The sequence below is a fragment of the Astyanax mexicanus genome, chromosome 23 (genome assembly GCF_023375975.1).
Source record: "Astyanax mexicanus isolate ESR-SI-001 chromosome 23, AstMex3_surface, whole genome shotgun sequence".
In the NCBI taxonomy this organism is placed as follows: domain Eukaryota; kingdom Metazoa; phylum Chordata; class Actinopteri; order Characiformes; family Acestrorhamphidae; genus Astyanax; species Astyanax mexicanus.
The window spans coordinates 28,852,791-28,878,869 of NC_064430.1; the positions used below are offsets into that span (position 1 = coordinate 28,852,791).

Here is a 26,079-nt window from a genome sequence, read left to right on the forward strand (position 1 = left end):
GCCTGTGAATGTTCTGCCTGTGCCTGCTCTGACTTTGCTCCACCTGTGCCCTGCCAGGCTCATTCCATGGCTGCTCTGCCTGTGCTCATCCCGTGGCTGCTCTGCTTGTGGTCAACATGTGCCTGCTCTGCCTTTGCTCTGCCCATGGCTGCTTTGTCTGTGGCTGCTCTGCCTGTGCTCATCCAATGGCTGCTCTGCCTGTGCTCATCCTGTGGCTGCTCTGCCTGTGGTCTGCCCATGGCTGCTTTGTCTGTGCCTGCTCTGCCTGTGCCCTGTCAGGCGTAGCCTTTGGCTGCTCTGCCTGTGCTTATCCAATGGCTGCTCTGCCTGTGCTCATCCTGTGGCTGCCCTGCCTGTGCTCTGCCCAAGGCTGCTTTGTCTGTGCCTGCTCTGCCTGTGCCCTGTCAGGCGTAGCCTTTGGCTGCTCTGCCTGTGCTTATCCAATGGCTGCTCTGCCTGTGCTCATCCTGTGGCTGCTCTGCCTGTGCTCTGCCCATGGCTGCTCTGCATGTGCCCTGTCAGGCTTAGCCTATGGCTGCTCTGCCTGTGATCATCCAATGGCTGCTCTGCCTGTGCTTATCCCGTGGCTGCTCTGCTTGTGGTCAACATCTGCCTGTTCTGCCTGTGCTTTGCCCATGGCTGCTTTGTCTGTGCCTGCTCTGCCTTTTCCCACGTCAGGCTTAGCCTATGGCTGCTCTGCCTGTGCTCATCCAATGGCTGCTCTGTCTGTGCTTAGTCCTTGGTCGCTCTGCCTTTGGTTATTCTTCCCGTGGCTGCTCAGGCTGCGCTTAGTCCATGGTTGCTTAGCCTGTGACTGCTCTGCCTGTGGCTACTCAAGCCATATTTAGTGTGTGGCTGCTCTGCCTGTGGTTGCTCAGGTTGCTGCTCTGTAGATGCCGCCATCTCTCTGGCTGAGTCTGCTCCTTGTTAGAAAGCTGCACTGGGATTCAGGAATCTGGAAAGAGGGGTTTTTATTAGATTTTCCGTGAAACGGGATCGCTCTGATGCCCCGTGTGTTTCCATTAGTGTGGCTCTGAACATTGTGTTAACACTCCACGGGGGCAGGGTGGCACCTGACATCACTGCACTCCTGTACCCCCCCACTGCGGGTAACAGAACACTGCCCTGATCCTGTGGAAAGAATAATAACCCACCCCACTGAGCAGAGAGAGGGGTTTATGTAGCGACCGCTGCAGCTCCACAGGACATCCAGAGCTAGACCAGCTACTCTCACACACACACACACACACACACACACACACTTTTTAGTATCACTAGTGTTACAAGGATGTTGGATTTTGTCTCCATACTTTACTTTTAGATCATAGTGGACACTTCAATTTCTAGTAGAATCTAAAAAAAAAAAAAAAAAAAAACTTGTGGACCCAGAATAATTCATTGTAGATTCTGAGTAATTCATAGTGGATACTTAGGAAGTAATAGTATATTCTAAATAATTTAAAGCGATTACTGAATCACTAATAGTGGATAGTAAACAGTTGCTAGTATATACTGAATAATTCTTAGGATATATCGACTAGTTCATAGTGGATACTAAATAATTTGAGGCAGATACAAAAAAAATATAGTAGCTTTTGAATAATTCATACTAGATACTGAATAATTTATTTGGTAGATTCTGAATTATTATTCATTATTATTCATTCATAATTATTATTTATAGTGGATACAAGATAACTTAACTTAAATACTCACTTAATATTGTATATTAGCAATGATTGGACACTGAAAAATACATACAGCTCTGGAAAAAAAAGAGAGCACTCAAAAATAGTTTCTTTGATTTTACCAAATTGAAAACCTCTGGAATATAATCAAGAGGAAGATGGATGATCACAAGCCATCAAACCAAACTGAACTGCTTGAATTTTCGCACCAGGAGTAAAGCAGCATCCAAAAGCAGTGTGTAAGACTGGTGGAGGAGAACATGATGCCAAGACGCATGAAAACTGTGATTAAAAAACAGGGTTATTCCACCAAATATTGATTTCTGAACTCTTAAAACTTTATTAATATAAACTTGTTTTTCTTTGCATTATTTAAGGTCTGAAAGCTCTGCATCTTTTTTGTTATTTCAGACATTTCTCATTTTCTGTAAATAGATGCTCTAAATGAGAATATTTTTATTTGGAATTTGGAAGAAATTTTGTTGGTAGTTTAAAGAATAAAACAACAATGTTCATTTTACTCAAACCTAAACCTATAAATAGCAAAATCAGACAAAATTATTTTTTTATTCAATTTTTTCATTTTTTCATTTTCAATTTAATTTTTTCATGGATATTTTATAACAATTCATAACAGTTCCTGACAAATACGCTTTAGTAAATAACTGGCCATGCATTTGATCGATGGAGGCAGCTTAGATCCCAGAAGGAATACAAGTCAGATAGGTAAAGTGATCCAGACTAGTGCTGGCTAACTCCATCATGCTGCATTAAACAATACATAGTGAATTCTAGATAATTCATGGTGGATACTGGACAATTTCTTGTTATTTAAATTCTCACTTACTTACAAATACTGTATGTTCTTAATGATTCATAGTGGACAATGAACAATTCATAGCTGACACTGGACAATACACAATGGATATTGCATTATTTATTACAGTTACTGATACTAAATAGGTTTTAGTAAAAAAAAAAAAAAAAAAACTAATAAAAGGTACAAATCCTCGGGTTTTATTGGGTTATACGCAGTCACTGCCCTGTTCCTGTTCCATGTTCAGCCATGTGAGTGAAAAAAACAGGAAACAGGAGAAACAGCTACATTAACCTGCATTAGATCAGCTGAATAGCTGTAATTCAGCAGGCTGTGAAACCAGCTCCTGCCACGACTGTTTGTTTTTCCAGAGGCAGCACTGCTGTGGTGGTATTTCCCCCACCGCTGACATACGTGTGCCCACTGCGTGAGGTATGGGGTTTCAGGTATACACTGGACTTACAGCTGAAAAACAAAAATGTTCAGAACTACGTTACATCCAGAGAAGCATGCTCTGGCACAACCCAGAATAAAACAGGGCCCGGTGGGACCATGACTCACAGCTATGGAACGTCTCTATACCTCATGACTTTTGTTTTTATCACCGAATCCATGCCTAATCCTTAAACTCATGGAAAATAAACGACTAGGAGAATGTTTTTCGTTCTGTGTGTGAAAAGACCTGAGTTGTACTGTGCTGTACTGAAGTCATCCAGATCATAAAGAAACACATAAGAAATCATGTAGTGACTTAAAAGTGTTAAACAAACCAAAATACTCTGTGAAGCATTAAGTGGTCTGTGGTTTCTGAGGCTGGTAACTCTGATAAACCTAACCTGTACAACAGAGGGAACTCTTGCTCTTCCTTTTCTGGTGCAGTCCTGATGAGAGCCAGTTTCATCATAACGTTTTTGATACTCAAATATTCACTATTCACTGTATACCTGTACCTCTTCACTACTTTACTTTAACTGATGCTCTCAAACACTTTATTAAGAGACAAGAAATTCAAGTTATTGACTCTTGATGAGTTCAGCACAGCTGAAAGCCTGATTTCTAGGTGACTCTACCTTATAAAGCTGACTGAGAAAATCCAGCAGAGATGTGCAAAAGCTGTCTAATCTAAGCAAAAGAAGACTTGATAATAAAACACAGTGGATCAACACCAGCAGATGACATGTCTCTCCAAACCATCACTGATCATCAGTAAATTTTACATTTCATTTAAAGGAAATCAAGTGATCAGAGTCTGGAGGAAGAGTGGAGAGACACACAGTCCAAGCTACTTGAGGTCTAGTGTGAAGTTTCCACCAATCAGTGATGGTTTGGAGAGACATGTCATCTGCTGGTGTTGATCCACTGTGTTACATCAAGTCTAAAGTCAAAATCTTACAGCACTTCATGCTTCCCTCTGCTAATGACAACTTTTATAGAGATGAGGATTTCATTTTCCAGCAGGACTTGGCACACTGCTCACACTGCCAAATGTAACAATTGGTCTTATATAATATTCAATTTTTTTGAGACTCAGATTTTTGGGTTTTCATTGGCTGTAAACAATAATCATCAACAATAAAAGAAATAAACACTTAAAATAGATCACTCTGTGTGTTTAATACATTATGCATTAGAATATTGTTAATAAAAATTCTATAAGGGACACTAAATAAACCTTTTAGTTATTTTTTGGGGTATTTATCTTCTAAACGTTCTGCTCTGAGAGGATCAACCCTTCCCACAGTTCTGAATGTCCGCGTTGGCGTTCCTAAGTAGATTCCTCTGAATAACAGATCCACACAACATCCTGCTTCCAGGCCGGAGGAGAGGGCACGCAGCAGACGGACCCGAGGGGATCTCAGCGTCTTTCTGGAACTTTCCTCCAGTCCCTCAGTAACTCAGAGGAAGGTCTCATCCTTTACGCATTCCAGCAGATGGGAACGGAGGGGGCGACGCTCAGGCTTTACACACAGTAATCTGTGAAAATACGCCTGGATCTGTTTCCTGATGTAATATGGACTCAGTGTAACAAAATCAGCTTTATCCCAGTCACAGATATTAGTAAGTGGGTTGCTGAGTAATTTCCAGACCACTAATTTCATTAAAGGTCTCATTTCATGTTTGTTTCATTTATTTTAAAATGTCTAGTTGTGGTCTCTAGTATGAATGAACGCCCTGTGAGCTGGTATTTGTGAAAAAAAGTGCTCCGGTGATCCGGTATAACCCTGCTTTAGTCTGGTGGAGGAGTGGGAGGAGGGGAAATGATAGGATTTCAGCTCTTGCTCATAAATTTTCATGCATGCAAACACAGATCGCCTCTGATTGGCTAACAGCACTGAGACACCAGAAGAAAGCAAGACAGACAACAGACAACGTTTTCAAATAAAGACATTTTTACACTAATAACAGTCTTTGTCAAAGTAACATTCTTTGTCATATGTTACTTTACAACATGTGTAATAATGCCCTGCTATGTGCACTTCAGCCACTGATTTAGTCTTAGAGTCTTAAATACTTACTTAATACATAAATACTCACTTAATAATGTATATTAACAATGATTGGACACTGAAAAATACATACCGCTCTGGAAAAAAAGAGACCACTCAAAAATTATGATTTTTATCTGGAATATAATCAAGAGGAAGATGGATGATCACAAGCCATTAAACCAAACTGAACTGCTTAATTTTTGCACCAGGAGTAAAGATATAAAGTTATCCAAAAGCAGTGTGTAAGACTGGTGGAGGAAAAACACTGATTTAGTCTTAGAGTCTCTGTGAAACACAAAATCCACCGGAGATCCAATTTAAACCTAGGTAAACACACAGGGGTGTGTACTCCAGGCTCAGAAAGTAAAAATCCACCCCGTGGTTTTGTTGGCTGACCTGCAGCCAACAAAGACGCCCAGGCAGTTGGGGATTTTTACTTTAACCTAGTGTAAACAGAACTGAAAAATACACCTTGAACTGCTCCAGCAGGGCTAGTCGTGGTTAGCAGCAGGCTACAGGCCAAAAATACTCACCTCTGAACTGGGAAATAGCGGTTAGCAGCCAATGCTAATGCTACCTCAGCCCCGGTGCTGGAGAACTAAACTGAAACTCCTGTATAAAGCTTTGCTTCAGAGGAGTGACTTTACTGCTCCTTAATACCTGACTGGTAAAATTCACACATAAGGAGAACCGGTTTATAAGGCACACTGACGATTTTGGGGAAAATGAAAGGATTTTAAGTGCGCCTTATAATCCGAAAAATACAGTATATCTTACACTCACTCCTGTACACACAGTAGATTGCTTATCTCAGAATATCAGGTGCCTTGGTTTCACCACACTGTTTCCTTCTTGCGTAAATAAATGATGGTTTCCTTACAGTGGGTGTCGCTGATGTCAGTGAACAAAGGATGGAGGAGAGGCTCCGCCCCGTTAATCTCCTGACAGGCCTGATGACTTTAACAGCTCCATGCGTTCTCCTAACTCCTCATAAAAACACAGGGAGAAATTACGAGCCCACAGACTCGGGAAAGCAGCGAAATCTGCACTATTAAACAGAATAACTGTTTTCCTCATCATTTAATACAACACTCTGAGCACTGTCTCCAGCCCACCCGACCCAGTCTGTAAACCCACTGCAGTCCATTCCCCGCTCAGCCCAACAGCTGGATCTCCAGGAGTCCAGGACAGACGTGCCGAGCTTTTCCCTCAACACCGCCGCATTAATCATTACTGACCGCCACTCTCAAACTCAGATCAAAAATTCACGAGCTATCTCAGAAGATCTCAGAAGACGACGTGTAAAAACAGGGGATGGTGAATGCAGGGGTTTAGAGATTTAGAGAAACGGAGCATACAGGGTCAGGCAGGGTGAGAAACTGATATAATTATAAAGGGCCGATTCTGTCGTTGACATTACGATACAAAACTGCATAAAATACTATAGGTGCCTGCCAATGACTGTATGTGAGCGCATCCTGTGTGCTCCACCTGAAAAACTACTGACCTAGCAACCACCTAAAATACCAATACTGACCTGGCAACCACCTGGATTATCATATCAACTGACCTAGCAACTGCCTGAAATACAAAAGCTGACCAGGCAACCACCTGGATAATGACAGCAACTTAAACCACAACTGCTGACCAGCTGGGAAACAGCTGGGATACCACAACTACTGATACAGCAACAACCTAGGATACCACTACTGACTTAGCAACCACCTGGATTATCAGAGCAATTGACCTAGCAACTGCCTGAAATACCACCACAGAAACCTATACCACAGCAACTTTTCTAGCATCCACCTGCATTACCACAGCAACTGACCCAACAACCACCTGGGATCCCACAACTACTGACCAAGCAACTGCGTAACATACAACTTTTGACCTAGCATCCACCTGCATTACCACAGCATTATCACTTAAAATACCACAACTACTGACCTAGCAACTGCGTAACATACAACTTTTGACCTAGCATCCACCTGCATTACCACAGCAACTGACCTAGGAACCACCTGGATTACCACAAGAACTTATACCACAGCAACTGACCTGGCAAACACCTGGGATACCACAACTACTGAAGTAGAACCACCTCGGATACCACAGCATCTGATCTAACAAACACCTGAGATACCACAACTACTGAAGTAGCAACCACCTTGGATCCCACAGCAACTGACCTAGCAACCACCTCGGATACCACAGCAACTGACCTAACAAACACCTGGGATACCACAACTACTGAAGTAGCAACCACCTCGGATACCACAGCAACTGACCTAACAAACAGCTGGGATACCACAACTACTGAAGTAGAACCACCTCGGATACCACAGCATCTGATCTAACAAACACCTGAGATACCACAACTACTGAAGTAGCAACCACCTTGGATCCCACAGCAACTGATCTAGCAACCACCTGGAATACCACAGCAACTGACCTAGCAACCACCTCGGATACCACAGCAACTGACCTGACAAACACCTGGGATACCACAACTACTGAAGTAGCAACCACCTCGGATACCACAGCAACTGACCTAACAAACAGCTGGGATAGCACAACTACTGACATAGCAACCACCTGGAATACCACAGCAACTGACCTAGCAACCACCTCGGATACCACAGCAACTGACCTGACAAACACCTGGGATACCACAACTACTGAAGTAGCAACCACCTCGGATACCACAGCAACTGACCTAAATAACAGCTGGGATAGCACAACTACTGACATAGCAACCACCTGGAATACCACAGCAACTGACCTAACAAATACCTGGGATATCACAACTACTGAAGTAGCAACCACCTCGGATACCACAGCAACTGACCTAACAAACACCTGGGATACCACAACTACTGACATAGCAATCACCTGGAAGACCACAGCAACTGACCTAGCAACTGCCTAGATTACCACTACAGACGTAGCAACCACCTCGGATACCACAGCAACTGACCTAACAAACACCTGGGATACCACAACTACTGACATAGCAATCACCTCGGATACCACAGCAACTGACCTAACAAACACCTGGGATACCACAACTACTGAAGTAGCAACCACCTGGATTACCACAATAACTGACATAGAAACCACCTGGAATACCACAGCAACTGACCTAACAAACACCTGGGATACCACAACTACTGAAGTAGCAACCACCTCGGATACCACAGCAACTGACCTAACAAACAGGGGATACCACAACTACTGAAGTAGAACCACCTCGGATACCACAGAATCTGATCTAACAAACACCTGAGATACCACAACTACTGAAGTAGCAACCACCTTGGATCCCACAGCAACTGACCTAGCAACCACCTGGAATACCACAGCAACTGACCTAGCAACCACCTCGGATACCACAGCAACTGACCTAACAAACACCTGGGATACCACAACTACTGAAGTAGCAACCACCTCGGATACCACAGCAACTGACCTAACAAACAGCTGGGATAGCACAACTACTGACATAGCAACCACCTGGAATACCACAGCAACTGACCTAACAAATACCTGGGATATCACAACTACTGAAGTAGCAACCACCTCGAATACCACAGCAACTGACCTAACAAACACCTGGGATACCACAACTACTGACATAGCAATCACCTGGAATACCACAGCAACTGACCTAGCAACTGCCTAGATTACCACTACAGACGTAGCAACCACCTCGGATACCACAGCAACTGACCTAACAAACACCTGGGATACCACAACTACTGAAGTAGCAACCACCTGGATTACCACAATAACTGACATAGAAACCACCTGGAATACCACAGCAACTGACCTAACAACCACTTGGACCTACTGACCTAGCAACTGTGTAACATACAACTTTTGACCTAGCATCCACCTGCATTACCACAGCAAATGACCTAACAAAACACCTGGGATACCACAACTACTGAAGTAGCAACCACCTCGGATACCACAACCACTGAAGTAGCAACCACCTCGGATACCACAGCTACTGACCTAGCAACTACCTAGATTACCACTACAGACCTAGCAACCACCTGGAGTACCACAGCAACTGACGTAGCAACCACCTGCAGCAACCAAAATGTGCTTTAATTATTTTTATTAAAAGTATACAGCCTAGATCTTATTCAGACTGTTTTAAAATAGGTTTTTACTTTAACTGTGTCATTATTTCACTGAAGTACCAGCACTCACACACTCACACACACACACACACACACACACACAATAAGATATGACTCACCACCCCAGAGCATTAACCTAAATAAGACTCAAAATAAATTATCCAATCAGTAAACGGAACAGTTGATGAGTGGTTTAAAACTACAACACACACAACAAACACACACACACACAAACACACAGCAAACACACACACAGCAAACACACACACACACACACACACACTCATTTCTTCATATACTTATCAGAGGCTCTGAACGGCAGTGTAGTGTGACTGAATGGGGATTTAGAAACCACACCATGAATCATTCTGAAAAAGGGACTAAACAAACACACACAAACACACACACACACACACACACACACACACACACACACACCACTATACAAAGGCAGACGTATGCATGGTGCTGCTCTGTGGGGGGGCCATATGGTTCACCAGGACCAGAACACAAAACCCAGTAAAGCGGTATCATCTCCACAGCTGCTGAGGGATTACACTGATGGAGTCGTTTACCTCACACTTCAGGGTGACAAAAGTGTTGGGACCCTGAGCCCACATGACTGCAGCAGGAGTCAAACAGCCGACAGCGTTCAGCACAGTGTGAGACACAAATACAAACTAATTCATAAAAAAATAAATATGTTTAAATCAATGAATGTAAACGTTCACAACAAATACGTCAGCAAGTATTGGTCTGGGAAAAAAATAAGAGACCACTTAAAAATGATGAGTTTCTTTGGCTTTCCAAATTGAAAACCTCTGGAATATAATCAAGAGAAAGATGGATGATCACAAGCCATCAAACCACCAAACTGAACTGCTTGAATTTTTGTACCAGGAGTAAAGGGCGTAAAGTTATCCAAAAGCAGTGTGTAAGACTGGTGGAGGAGAACATGATGCCAAGATGCATAAAAACCAGGGCTATTCCACCAAATACTGATTTCTGAACTCTTAAAACTTTATGAATATAATTAACTTCTTTTCTTTGCATTATTTGAGCTCTGGATTTTGTTGTTTTTTTCATCCGTTTCACATTTTCTGCAAATAAATGCTCTAAATGACAATATTCTTATTTGGAATTTGGAAGAAATGTTTATAGAATAAAACAACAATGTTTTACCAACCTATAAATAGCAAAATCAGAGCTGTATTTCTAGACGTCAGGCAATAACACTGATAAAAAAAAAATGTAAATAAATAAATAAATAATAATAAATATCATCGAGCATCCCTAGCCAGAAATCCCTAGGCCGAGATATATTAAATGTTACATCATTTTAGCTAAATTTTGCCTAATATACACTGCATACACTGCATTGTTGCATTTTGTGATATCATGTCATGTTGGATTATTGACTTGAGTGGTGGAAACTCCTGTATTTTTTTAACACTGCAATATTTATCTTTTATAGAATTAAAAATGATTGCAAAATCGTTCAGCCATACTTCACATAAAATATATATAGTTCAGCGACATTCATAACACACCATGCATATACATGTACTATTTACATACTTGTGTAGTTTCAGTTTCTATCTTTAACACGTGTAACAATACGTTAAATGGTGATTAAAGGTAGGGGTGGGCGATATGGCTCTTAAATAATATCACGATATTTCATGGTATTTTCACGATAACGATACTTTTGCCGATATGACAAAACGCTTAATAAGAAAAAATATTTTGAATTTTATTGTTGTATGCAATATGATATTGCTAACTGAGATATTAAAAAATATATAATTATTAAATTATTTAATATTATTAAAATATTGAAAATAATTTTATTAGATTTGTAACAGAAGTCAATGATCCAGAATGTCATGATACTAATAATAATGCACTCCATATATCTCCATATATCCAGGATTAAAGTAAAATAAATTATACTGAACTTATGGATCGTGACTGCTCTACAGTAGTGTGTGAAATATAATCAGTAATTAGACTTCCCACTGCCTCTTTATTGGCTGAAAGTGTTAGTCAGTCTGAAGGCTGACTGTAAAAGCAGAGGGTGGAGGCGGGCAACATATACTGTGTATATATATATATATATATATATATATATATATATATATATATATATATATATATATACGCGTTAAAGCTGTGTGGAGGACTTTCTGGCACACAGAGAATTCCCTGTTGGAAAATCCCTTCATCTGCCAGCCAGCGCCAACCGAGAGCTGACAGAGCGCAGTATTAACAGTTTTAATGAGAACCATCTTGCCTGTTCCCGCTGCGGATTAGCCAGGCTGGAAAAGGCCAGTGTGAGCAGATGTGAGCAGTCAGGAGCTTGGAGAGCGAGAGGAGCTTCAGGGAATGTCGAGCTGCCGCGCTTCACAAGTGTTTCGGACGCTCCCTGACGGGGAGAGTGTAGCTCCCCGTGCCGAAACTCCGGCCAGGGACACATTTGGGTCAGATTAAATCATGGCTGGAGTTTTCTCACTGGAGAGAAGAAGGAGGAGGAGGAGGAGGAGAAGAGCGTATCTAATGCAGGAGCTGGAGCTGACCTACTTTAACCTTTTTATTAAACCAAGCATTACATGTTTCTGTGTGTTCTGAGTCATTCATTACAAAGCTTTAATCGGTTGTTAACGGCGTAAATTACTGAAAAGAAAATGTTGCTATACTGATAAACTTCAAATGAATAGTGATTTAAAAGTGAATACTGTGCTGCGGTTGTAGGCACAAGGTTTTGAGTTAATGATTTTGAATTAAAGAGAAAATTGGATCTGTTTGGTTATAAACACTCAGTGAGTTAAAATAGTTCCATTGCTGCTTTGTTTGTAGCTGCGCTGTTTGGCTTGTAAGCTCTGCATCACTGCTAGGTTACTTGTATGTGGCGGAGTAATACATGGAGAGCTTCAGTTACACAGTGCATTACCGGCTGATAATGGCACTCATAGAACACCTCTCAGCCAATCACATTGCAGGGTCTGAACAACAGTAACTGGTGGTATAATGATCTATAATGTCGTTGATGCACAAAATCATTCTGAGAATCAGTAATACAATATATAAAACATACATTAAGGGGCATTTTATTATAACTAGTGATGTCAATTTATTTAAAATATTAATCAGATTAATCACAACACTATTCTGTGATTAACTGCAATTAATCACACTTGTTCTTTTTAAGAATGAATGTAAGAAATGTAAAATGCATTTATATTTATATTAGTGATGTCAATTAAAATACTAATATATAATTGTATTTAGTTGTTTTGAGTAAAGTTGAGTAAAGCTAAGCTAAGTAAACAAAATTGTAATTCTTAAAAAAAAAATATATATATATATATATATATATTTTAAAGTCAAATGAGCGCTGGATATTTATTAATCTACACAGATTTACTTCCTGAAAACTGTTTATTTGGGTGAGTAAAGTGCTTCTATTTATTTACAGTAAGCTTAGATTACAAGATTTCCACTGAGTGCAGCAGCTTTAGCATTAGCAGCTAACCACTAGCGCTAGCCACAGTTAGTGCTATTTAATGCCGTCCAACAGTGCTACACTGAGGAACCCTGAGTGTTCTGGTAAGCCAGGGAGACATTAGTTAAAAGTTTGTCCTATGCAGCTTGTTTTAACATGGTAAATGCACAGGCTACAGTCTGATATACTCACCTTTGAATGACGAAAGAGCTAGAGTTTAGCGCGGTGAGCAGCTAATGCTAATGCTGCTCCAGCAGTGCTAGCAAGGGTTAGCAGCAGGCTACAATCTGATATACTCACCTCTAAACAGCGAAAGAGCTAGAACTTAGCATGGTTAGCGGCTAATGCTAATACTGCTTCAGCACTGAGTGCACTTCCTAATACCTGACTGGTAAAATTCATACATAAGGCTCAACGAATTATAAAGGGGAAGTAACTGTTTTTTTTTTATAGTAATTTAAAGTATTTTAAGTGTTTTTAAATAATAAAAACACTTTAATGTACTAAGAGTTTATCTGTGTAACCCAGGCAGCCGCTCACTACATTTAGCGATTATAATAACTCAACACAGCTTGTGTAACAGGGCTTTCCTCGTCAGGGTTATATTTAGGTGTGTTTCCACTCACACCGTTTATTTTTTCGGGGGCAGGAAGACGCAGAGCTGGTTATGATTCATTCTGTGCTCTTATCAAGACGCCAGGAACCGATAAGCCCCATTGCATCCTTGGAGTATGAAAGAGTTGATATAGTGGACAAACAGCACAATGGGGACCGGCGTACGCAAGCAGTGCGTGTGTGTGTATATGTGTGTGTGTGTGTGTGTGTGTTTGTATATATACACACAGAGCAGTCAAATCCCCATTTGTTTCAGGCAGTCGTAATTCAGCGCTCTGACCGTGACCACAGCCGTAGCTGATGGCGGCAGGATGTGGAAAATATTCGCTTCCACATCTGAAATCACATCCAGTGTTTATTAGCATTTGATTAGAGGCCGGTTGGAGGATCTGTCTTTCTAAATTGAAACAATATTGACTCAGGAATCAGACTCGGGCAGCTCTCAGAGAAGCAGCAGATACAGCACAGCCCAAACCCAGAGGCTACAGCCCTCAGTGGCCCGAATCCAGAGCAAATTTAGCCACTTCATTACAGGCAACTGCTACAGACCAGCGCTAATCTGAACCTGATTCTACTGCACTTCCCAACATGCCTGCTGAACAAATTCTTCTTCAGGTTCAGTCAATTCTTGTATTGCTGACTGAGTGGTACTTTTGCATTGCTAGCAAGTCTAGTGTATAAAATATTCTCAGTACCAGAAGGAGAAAAAAAAATCAGGCTCATGAAACAGCATCATAGTAATAGTAATTACAATAACAGCATATTATAATATGTAAAGATGTGTAAAGAATGTTGGAACACATTTGCTCGAGAAAAAGACAAAATCTCCTGTGTGAAAGTGCAAGTGCACGTCTAAACCGCATAATACGGTAGCCGCTAACACAGTGGAGCTGAGGGAAAAGCTGCGCATGCTTCTCATGCAAAGACTGACTATGAAAAAAAAAAAGAATGAAAAAGAGAGTTTTACAGTCCAATAAACATAACAAATTTAACCAACAAATTACACCAGAAAGAATACCACCCATCTGTTGAACAGTAGAACATGCTGAAAATGCAGATCTTTCACTTACTAAAAATAAAATATACCTGTTTACATGTCTTGAAAAACACTTTAAAGCGTATTAACAGTGTATGTTTCAAATGATATTACTGTAGGAAATTGGAATAATGGGATTGAAAAATTAGATTGTGTTTAAAGTCATAAAAAAACATGACGTCAAAGGGTAATCACACCAATTAAGTCTTAATTTTCTAATAAAACCAAGCTGGATCATGCAAGTCGACCAATGAAAAATACTGCACACTGGTTTATCTGGCCTACAAGCACTGGATCCACTTAACAAAGTATGACCAAGACACACCAAGCTATATAACCAGCATCAACCAGTGTGGCCAGCATCACCAAGCCAGTGACCAAACCAAAGCTGATCAACCAATAAGTTGAATCACATGACCAAGCAGCCTGAACAACATGACCAGCGTGCCCAAGATGGTCAACCATCACCACCAGCAAGGCCAAGTTCATTGACCAACATGGCCAGCGTGACCAAGATAGTTGACCACCATAACAAAGGTAGTCAGCAGGCATCGCCAAGCTAGTATGTTCAATACCAACATGTTAGTTAACCAACATGGCCAGAATGACAAGCATGCCAAGCTCACTGACCAAGATGACCAGTAAGACCAAGATCTTCAAGAAAAATCTACAATATAACCAGCATGACCAAGACAGTAAACTAGCATGACTAGCATCACCAAGCCAGGTGAACAGCATGATCAGAGTCATCAATCTACCAGCCCAACATGAACAGAATGACCAAGATTGTTAACCCCTACCAATAGGCCAAGGCAAAGCTCAAAAAGTCTAAGCTGACTGACCACCCTAACCAGCAAGACCTAGCTTGTTATTCAAAATGACTAGAATCACCAAGATAGTCAACAATCATGACTGGACTTCAAGCATAGCCAACCTGACCAAGCTAGACAACCAAGATGACAAAGTTGGTAACCCATTATGAACAGTAAGACCAAGCTCTATGAGCCATGATTAAGATAATTGACCAAAATTACTAGCAAGACCAAGATAGTTTGCCACCAGAACCAGTATGAAGCTATTTGGAGGGCACCGTCAAACTAGTCGTCTAGTAGGTCCAGAACCACCACACGGCCAGCAACGAGGCTAGTTGACCATCCGTACCAACATAAATGCAAGTGTATATCAAAATGAGCAGCAAGACCAAGCTGGTTGACGGGCAAGACTGGAAAGATGTTCAACCAGCACAACCGCCAGACCATAGTGGCTTAATAACCAGCATGACCAACAATACCAAGCTGAATGCCAAACATTATCTATTTGGTTGACCAGTATATCTAACCAAAACTTGACCAGAATAATGAATATTTTTAGGGTCTGGATGATCAGCTTTTCAACCACCATCACCATTAAAGTCCAGCTTAAACCATCTGAAATCAGCTAGCAGCAGGGACTGATGATGATGACTATTTTTCAGCAGGGTAGCTTAGAGACTAACAAACAAAAAAACATTAGATAAAATGCTCAGATCCAGCCTACCACCCTATTCTGTACACTGGAAACTACAACACACTGCTGATCCAGTGTGAATAAACGCGTCTGGAAGAGATTAGGAAAGGTTTCTCCAGAGATCAGTGGAAACTTAGCTTTAGCCTGACGAGGGGGGCGTGGAGGAGGGGATGGGGGGGGGGGGTGGTCTGGGGTTCTGAATGGAAAGAAACTGAACAATGGAGCACAGCAAGCAACACGAGCTGCAGATTCAGCAGCAGTTACCAATACGTGTAAAGTCCAGTTCCTGAAGAACTTTATAACACCAGCCTAACAGAACAGATACACCTGCAATACTCAACACCCATCATATAAGTCGCCAATAGCCCTGAAGGCTACACAATCAGCCATAACATTAAGACCACCTGCTTTGGACTGCCATGATAACCATTTTTGTTTGAAAAATATTGTGTCCCTGAAATAAATGAGATAAACTATATTACTGTCATTTTAGGACTGATACAAGTAAAAAAAAAATATATATATGTTTTTTTTTGTTTGTTTGTTTGTTTTTTACATCACAATCATCTGCTGGTGTTGATCCACTGTGTTTTATTATCAAGTCTAAAGTCAGTGCACTTTTGTTTTCCCACAAAATCTTACAGCACTTCATGCTTCCCTCTGCTGACAACTTTTATGGAGATGTGGATCTCATTTTCCAGCAGGACTTGGCACACTGCCCACACTGCCAAAAGTACCATGGCCTATTGGTCTTAAATAATATTCTAATTTTCTGAGACACTGATTCTTGTTTTTTTTTTTTTATTGGCTGTAAGCCATAATCATCAACAAAAAAATAAATAAATGCTTAAAATAGATCAATCTGTGTTTAATACATTTATATAATATATATAGTGTTTCACATTTTGAACTGAATTACTGACATAAAACAATGTATATATAAACAATATATATATATATATATATATTCTTAGAATGCACTAGTATACATCACAGATAAGAAAACTATTGCAATGTAAATTTTCTATGGAGTCAAAAAAGGGTCATAAAGATTTTGAGTTTGTAAAACAGAAGTCACAAATGTACTGAAACTTGTAACTGCGTTTAAACAACTACATGCACAAAAATCCAAATCCACAAATTAACTGGAATGTGCAAACTTGAAACAGAAAGTAATATTAATAATAATTCAAATGTACGAATGCGAAAAAATATTTTAATTATATATAAATATATATTTTTTAATTTGTAAATCCAATCTCTTGAATGTGTGAATCAGTACTGCTCAAATGGCTTAAGCTGGGTCAGACCAAAAATCACATGGAATTTGTGAGGTTGTAAATGTGACAGTGGGTGTTTTTCACTGTGGAGCTAAAAATCCTCTCATTCATCTTCTCTGCTGCGGGTGCGAAGCTCTAGCTGCAGTTGCGAATTTTGACCCTGTTTTGACGCCTGATTGATGGACCAATAGGAAAGCTTTATCCGGACCAATCAGATTACGGGGTTTGTTTAACCAATCAGAACAATGGGTGGGTCTCTGCAGCTCAGAGTACTGGGCGTGTCGAAAGGTGTGGGCGTGTCGAAAGTGTGGCCGCCATTTTGGAGTCAGCCACCATGCGCCCCCGGTGGATTAATTTACACAGAGGAAGGAGTTTAATAAACCGATAATATTCATAACTCTACCAATTTTTTACCTGATTTACACATTACAAATACGTGCTTTCATGCTGAAATACTTTATATTATGTTCTAATTATATGAATTAATTTTATATTTATGTACATAGATGCACACACACACACACACACACACACACACACACACAAACATATATATATATATATATATATATATATATATATATATATATATATATTAATAAATTAATTAATTTATGTACTAATTAATATGCTATACCATATGTCTGTCTTTGATAAAGAGCATAATGTAAAGTATTTCAGCATGAAAGCACATATTTGTAATGTGTGACAGCGTCCTGTATCATTACTACATCTCTGCTGTTTGTAACAAACCAAACCGTGTGTAAATGGGTAGAGTTGTGAATATTATCGGTTTATTAAACTCCTTCCTCAGTGTAAATTGATCCACTGGGGGGCGCATGGTGGCCGACTCCAAAATTGCGGCCACGTGGAACGTAAGCTCCAATAGACCAATAGACGACCACCTTTCGACATGCCCAGTACTCTGAGCTGCAGAGACCCACCCATTGTTCTGATTGGTTAAACAAACCCCGTAATCTGATTGGTCCAGATAAAGCTTTCCTATTGGTTCATCAATCAGGCGTCAAAACAGGGTCAAAATTCGCAACTGCAGCTAGAGCTTCGCACCCGCAGCAGAGAAGATGAATGAGAGGATTTTTAGCTCCACAGTGAAAAACACCCACTGTCACATTTACAACCTCACAAATTCAATGTGATTTTTGGTCTGACCCAGCTTAAGCCATTTGAGCAGTACTGATTCACACATTCAAGAGATTGGATTTACAAATTAAAAAATATATATTTATATATAATTAAAATATTTTTTCGCATTTGTACATTTGAATTATTATTAATATTACTTTCTGTTTCAAGTTTGCACATTCCAGTTAATTTGTGGATTTGGATTTTCGTGCATGCAGTTGTTTAAACGCAGTTACAAGTTTCAGTACATTTGTGACTTCTGTTTTACAAACTCAAAATCTTTATGACCCTTTTTTGACTCCATAATTTTCCCCCAATTGTGTGCTATTGATCATAATGATATGGGAATTGTGAACCATCCTTACTCAGACTTTAGATCCAACTCTAAAGAACTTCACCTGATTCAACTAATTACTGCCTTCTGAAGTGCTTGATTGGCTGATCTAGATGTGTTAGGTTTCTGCTAGAACTGAGGGTTGTAGAGAACACTGCTTGAACCATCCTTAACTTTAGTCTCATTTGTTAAGAACAATAAGTGTTCTAATGCATTTCTTAATGCATTTTCAAACATTACATGTAATAATTGGAGATCCCAATGTGAGTACTTGTCTGTTCATACTGTGACCACATACCTATGATCAGTTAGCAACATTAACACTTCAATTCTCAATTTTACCTTATAGAATATGTGTTAAATCAACGTTTCATGCCTAAACCGAAACACTTCCTGATCTGCCACAGGCTGGTGTAACTGCACTTCTCGATATGTCTGCCCACGGTGACGAATATGTGGTTTAAAACACACATTCTTATACAGAAAAAGGAGCTTCTGTTTCTGGTTTCACTTCCTTCATGTTCCTGCCTTAAGGGCACAACTTACTCACGTCCCAAATCCCGCATAAAAAGACAAAAAGCTGAAGCATGACATTACTGATAATGAGATGACTGATAATGAATAATTACTGTATTGTATTGTTTATTTGTTTATGAAAGTAAGTTTATTTCTTTGTTAATAGTCAGTCAGACTTTAAAGAGCTAATTCCTATATTTATCCTGTATTTTTCCCACTGAGGTCCACTTGTAATATTTGTATGGTTGTGTGTTGCACTACACTACATATTTCATGTTTACTGTAAGCAGTTTATATGCCTTCAATTAAACAGCTTATTCTGTTAATGTGCCTTTTATCCGAAAGTATGCAAATGAGCTCTGTTATAATTGGCAGCCATGTATAGTGGCATTTTTTTTTTTTTACAAATCAGAAAAAGAAAAAAAGAAAAAAAAAAGGTTATTTTGCTTTTGTTGGAGTAACTGTCTCTACTGTGCAGGGAAGACCTTCTATTAGATGTTGGAACATTTGGTGCATTTTTGAAGCAATTTAATTCAAACTTAAAAATGGGCAGAGCACCAACTGGTACCCCTTTAGAACACACCTGGCATTAGGATTTTTTGTTTATCTGCTCCATAGAGTCTTATAATAGTCCACAATAAAAAAAAAAATAAAAAATAAAAAATAAACATTATTGTGACAGTAGCATCAAAAATGTATATTTTATCAAAACAAAGTTACTGTAAACTCCGTAAGACTCGCTCCCAATTATACTATCTTAAAGGTACTGCTTCATTACTCCACATAATGCCGCTAATCAAATGAACAGAGTAAATAAACCTGTGGTGAAAATATTGGTAGTTATATTCTGTGAAACTGACACAAATAAAACCATAATTCCTGGTATTTGCTTATTTAGAAGTATTTTATTCTCTTCAGTAACACAGATGCTGTGAAGTATCGTAGGTAACATTGTTATCGTTGGCAACATATCGTAATATCGTATTAAGTGATGCAATAATAATTCTTACTTTTCAAATGTAACTCTTAGAAATAGTGCTGGGCTGTATACCGGTTGCATTTTTCTCATACTGCCATACCACTAGAGGTGCTGCAGAGCGCCGTGTAAAAGAGCACCACCAAAGAAGCAGATACAGTTCGCTAGCTAATGCTAACCAGTTAGCATAGCAAGCTAATAACACTGAAAGCTCAGCTCTGTGGAGACGAACGCTCGTCTAGCTCTGACCTACCTGAAGAGAAATGAGAACAGCACTGCAATAGAGTTCCTGCTGCTGTTTCTTACTGTATCAGTGTTACTTTTAGAACAGTATGCATTATTAATAGCCTTTAAGCCACAGTATTAATATATTATATATATATATATATATTTATTTTTTATATATATATTAATACTGTGGCTTAAAGGCTATTAATAATGCATACTGAACTGAACTTATTTGTTAACTGGAGAAAGAAAGGAATTGTGGCTGATTTTAATACTTTACTGCCTCTACAATAACATATTGTAAATTGATATTTTGATATATAAACTAGTATTTTACTTGTGCAATAGAGCTTTTAAAAAAATATCTTATTAGAATACCTAAGCACTGAATATTTTAGGTCTGTTTATAGTGTTTATAGAAATATTTAATACATTTAGTTTTGTAAAGGAAGCCATGTTAAAGTTATTTATTATATTATTATTATATTATAAATATTATATCTCTTTTTAAGGTCTATTGTTTGCATTCTTCAGCTGTTCTTATGCTAATGCAGAATATATGATTCCTTCATATATTGTGTAATTTAGTGGGACAAAGTAAACCCAATAGTAATCAAAGCCTTAAAGTTATATATTATATACGGTCATATAAAAAAGTTTGGGCACCCCTATTAATCTTAATCATTTTTAGTTGTAAATATTTGGGTGTTTGCAACAGTCATTTCAGTTTGATATATCTAATAACTGATGGACACAGTAATATTTCAGGATTGAAATGAGGAAATGTGCAATATGCATTAAACCAAAATTTGACCGGTGCAAAAGTATGGGCACCCTTATCATTTTATTGATTTGAATACTCCTAACTACTTTTTACTGACTTACTGAAGCACAAAATTGGTTTGGTAACCTCATTGAGCTTTGAACTTCATAGCCAGGTGTATCCAATCATGAGAAAAGGTATTTAAAGTGACCAATAGCAAGTTGTTCCCCTATTTGAATCTCCTCTGAAGTGTGGCATCATGGGCTCATCAAAACAACTCTCAAATGATCTAAAAACAAAGATTGTTCAACATAGTTGTTCAGGGGAAGGATACAAAAAGTTGTCTCAGAGATTTAACCTGTCAGTTTCCACTGTGAGGAAATGGAAGACCACAGGGACAGTTTTTGTTAAGCCCAGAAGTGGCAGGCCAAGAAAAATATATGATATACCATGAAACACTCAGAATCTTAAAAAATAAATGTGATATATTTTTGCTCATACTGCCCCAGCACTACTTAGAAAAAAATATTTTTTTTTTCTCATTTTACGAGTTCTTTAAACCTGACATCAATTAACGATCCATTTCAGCTTCATAAAAACAGTAAATCTCTGTAATGCATGACTGACTCTCTGACGCAACCTTGGTGCTTTAGCGTAAACATAAGCTGTCATCCTCTTTTCAGCTCGCAGTTAAAGCCCGTCCAGCGCAGGCCTTGAATACCTGCCATCATATATAAACCGCCGACACATCCACTCATATCATGTAGCTGTTTAAAATAGGAAGCAGCTCTGCTGGAGTATCACCTGCTGCCGGGGGGACGGATCGCCTCCACAATACTGCAGCTAAACCCGTCCGTCATCAGCGTCTCTCTGAACACCCACCCTGCCAGCGGCTGGTCCACCAGCCCACAGCTCCAGAGCTGATCAGGATATGAGCAAGAATCTGGCAAAACCACAGATATTAATCTAATCCTTAACTAAACACCACTCCTCATCCCTACGTACCATGCCCTCCACGCCCTAATAAGCAAAGCGGGATACAAAACCACAGCTTAGCAACACTAAAGCAGCTGCTGTTTGTTCTGTAACCTCAGAAATGTGACTTTATATCCACATTAAGAAGCTCAGCTTATTGCAATCTTTGGCCTACAAAGCATTCGCACAGATCAGACACAAACACAACATTAAAACCACCTTCCTACATGAACACGTTTTCATTACATTATCAATTATCAACTGTGATAAAAGTTGCTGACTTGCCACAAACGGTAGGTACAGATCCCTCCCTCAGAAAAAGTCTGCTGGCTAACCAAGCAGCTCATAGAATTTAGGGCAGTCGAGACCCAAGTGGAAATAAAGAACAAGCAAAATAAGTTTAGCATAATATGCCACCTTTAACTTAACTATCCATACATTCTGTAAACTCAGAAATGTGACTTTATTTACCTTAAGACCCTAAAGCATTCCTTCATGATCAACGCAAACAATGCTGTTCCATGACTTCTGGCATATTAGCGTACAGCATATCCATGTGCAGATGCACCAGTGCCTCTGTTACTACTGTAGGTCATCAATGCTATTTTATCTTTTTATTTTATTCATCAGCAGTTTAATGTTATGGCTGATTGGTGTATAAATGCAGATTCAAAAGCTTCACATCCCAAATAACACAGAAAAAAACATCTCTAATCAACCATAGAAGGCTGTACTTTTAAAGTGAGAGAAAATCAAATTACAGTAGGGCCATTCCACCTAATGGGTGCCATTTTCTTGTTTTAACTCTGTTAATGTTGTAACTGTTGTAATTAAACGTATTATTTTACTTATTACTTATAATATTTAACTATTTAAAACATGTACTGATCAAACTCAGACAACTTTACTTATTTTTGCAAGGTTTCTAATCTGAATATGGTTACGAAACTCATGTTGCATTAAAAAAGCATGTTTAAAAGCAAGTTCACTAATTCATTCGATTTTCTCTCAAGAATGTCTTTATATTAAAGCAATGGTTGACTGCATGTTCAAATAATTGATATTTAAGACAAAAATCACTCCTGTTTTTGAAACTCACTCCTGTTACTGGAACTCATTCCTGTTACTTTTTATGTTTTTGAGTAACAGGAATGAAAGTAACAGGAATTATTTTTAGCAAAAACATGAACATAGCTCAATGGCGGCTATGCTAATAGCATTAGGACACTGAGCACATTCTAGTGATTTTCCCCAATTTTATATTTAAAAAATAAATAAATAAGCTCTAAGAAATAATTTAGGTAACAGGACTGAGTGTTTGACTGAGATTGAGCTTCTCAGTCATCGTTACAATAAGATCAAATATACAAAAAAAAAACTAATGAGGGAACTTAAGTTTGGTCTACTCATGTTCTTTAGAAGAAACCAGCTGATGTCACTTCCTGTTGTAGAAGTGACTATTGTGGATGTAGAATGTTCCAGATGTTTCAGATGATCAGGGTGATGTATTAAGGTAACAGGACTGAGGACAGAAAGCCAGGGACACAACTAAGACGTGTATTTTAACTTAAATATTATGGATTTATTATGAAAATATAAATGTTTAAAACTTAGATGGGATTTGGGATTTAATAATTATATTTCATGGTAAAGTTTATAGTTAGAGAGAGGGGACAGAGGGGTGCCGAGTGCTCCAGCGGTCTAAAGCGCTGCCACTAGGAGCAGGAGGTCACAGGTTCGAACTCCAGCTCATGCAGCTTTGCCATCAGCTGCCGGCGTCAGAGGGAGCGTGAAAAGAAAGGGTGATGTCCACAACGCAGGGCGTCTGTGAGCTGATGTACCGGAACTGAGTCGCTGCGCTTTCCCTCCGAGCGCACTGTGATGCTGCTCGGCAATGCTGCATCAGCAGCAGCTCGAAAAGAAGCGGTGGCTGACTTCACATGTATCAGAGGAAGCATGTGTTAGTCTTCACCCTCCTGGTGTGTTGGGGCATTACTAGTGATAGGGGGAGTCCTAATGAGTGGGTTGGGTAATTGGCCTTGTTTTTTTGGGGGGGGGAGAAAATGGGAAAAATTAGAAATAAAATAAAAAATTATAAATAAAAAAAAGAGAGGGGACAGGTAGCAAATGCTACTTTCAGTGTTCTAATTTGTTTTTATTAATGTTTTTAATTACATATTTTACTTCTGCAATCAGGTCAATGTACAAGACACTATGCTTGATAATAAAATGTATTTTAAAGTTATTTTGTGTGCACATTTATACATGTAATTTCCTGGGGACAGAAATGGTTCTGTGGAATGGCCCAGTAATACATGCTCGTGGGCAACGAGCTGCCAGTTAGCTTGATATAACCCGCCTCTATTTACTTTATATTGTTGACTATTTCTGTTAGCATTCCTGTTCCCTTTAATTAGGACCTGGAGCTGGAGGTGGAGGTGGAGGTAAAGGAAGAGGGTTGGAGAGGTGAATGAATGAAGGTGTTCATTAAGGTGCTCTCTTACCTCGCAGTGTGTGTTTGTTGGGCCAGAGGAACCATGGCAGCAGCAGCAGGTAGAGAAGGTAGACTAAAGACAGGGCGTTGTAGCGGAACAGGCAGGCTGTCGACACAGAGAAAAACACAGCTGGTTAATACACACACATATATTCTCAATAAATACATATGACTTTATTGGCATAAAGTAGGATCTTGTCTTAACTATCAAACTGCCGTCAGCTAAACAAAAATTACAGACGTCCACCAGTGAGTCTTGGGAGTTACCCAGTATTTAACACTGCATACCAGGAACACCCCACAAGACCTGCCTGATGTTCTGCAGATGTTCTGACCAAGTCATTTAACCAGCATTTTCAAATACGCTGACTAATTCAATCCTTCAGTACAAAGAGAGCATAATCAGTCCTGTTTCATGATTTAACATTTTTATTTAGTGCCAGAAAGTAAAGAAATATAAATATTAACACTGAAAATAGTTTGATGTTCATTAACTGCTGTGGTGACTCTCTTAAAAAATGCATAGGAAAAAACACATGCCAAATCATAATTATTTAAATATCATTAAAATGTATCACTGACTTTGGACTTGATACAACACAGTGGATCAACACCAGCAGATGACATGTCTCTCCAAACCATCACTGATTGGTGGAAACTTCACACTAGACATCAAGCAGCTTGGACTGTGTGTCTCTCCACTCTTCCTCCAGACTCTGATCCCTTGATTTACAAATGAAATGTAAAATTTACTGATGATCAGTGATGGTTTAGAGGAGAGACATGTCACCTGCTGGTGTTGATCCACTGTGTTTTATTATCAAGTCTAAACTCAGTGCAGTTTTGTTTTCCCACAAAATCTTACAGCACTTCATGCTTCTCTCTGCCTTCCCTCATTTTCCAGCAGGACTTGGCACTCTGCACACTGCCTAATTACCCACAAAGTACCAATTGGTCTTATACAATATTATACCACAGTTAGTTCAGACCCTGCAATGTAATTGGCTGAGAGGCATTTTATGAGTGACATTATCAGCCAGTAATGCACTGTAACCAAAGCTCTCCATGTATAACTCCACCACACACACGTAACCAAGCAACGATATAGCTCTTACAGCGCAGCTACAAAGAGAGCAGCAAGTGAACTATATTAACTCGCGTTAATATAGTTTTTATAACCAAACATATCGTACTTTCTTGTCCTCAAACTCGAACTCAAAATCTTTCAATAAACAAAACAGTGATAATGGAACTGTGGTATAATCACAATAATACACTCGAGGTTCGTGCTATAACGTGTAATACTGGCACTGCTGTGCTGATCTACAGTACTCTGCCTGCAGCTTAGTGCCTACAACCGCAGCACAGCAGTGCCAATATTACATGTTATAGAATGAACCTCGAGTGTATTATTGCTTAATTCTAATTTCCTGAGAAGCTGATTTTTGGGTTTTCATTGTCTGTAAGACATAATCATCAACAATAAAAGAAATAAACACTTATACCAATATAATACTTACTACCAGGTAGTTATATCATACAAGAACAGCTACCCAACCAATGAAG

The 26,079-nt window shown here is 39.3% G+C and overlaps 1 protein-coding gene across 2 annotated transcripts in view; it reads right to left on the minus strand.

Moving 5' to 3' along the window:
- The window catches only part of piezo1 (piezo-type mechanosensitive ion channel component 1), a 193,781-nt gene that overhangs the window by 111,692 nt on the left and 56,010 nt on the right, over positions 1–26,079 (minus strand). For both annotated transcript variants that reach the window (XM_049471026.1, XM_049471025.1), the window contains one exon: positions 24,524–24,619. In XM_049471026.1, coding sequence (XP_049326983.1) covers positions 24,524–24,619 — 96 coding nt within the window. The remainder of the gene's footprint in view (positions 1–24,523; positions 24,620–26,079) is intronic.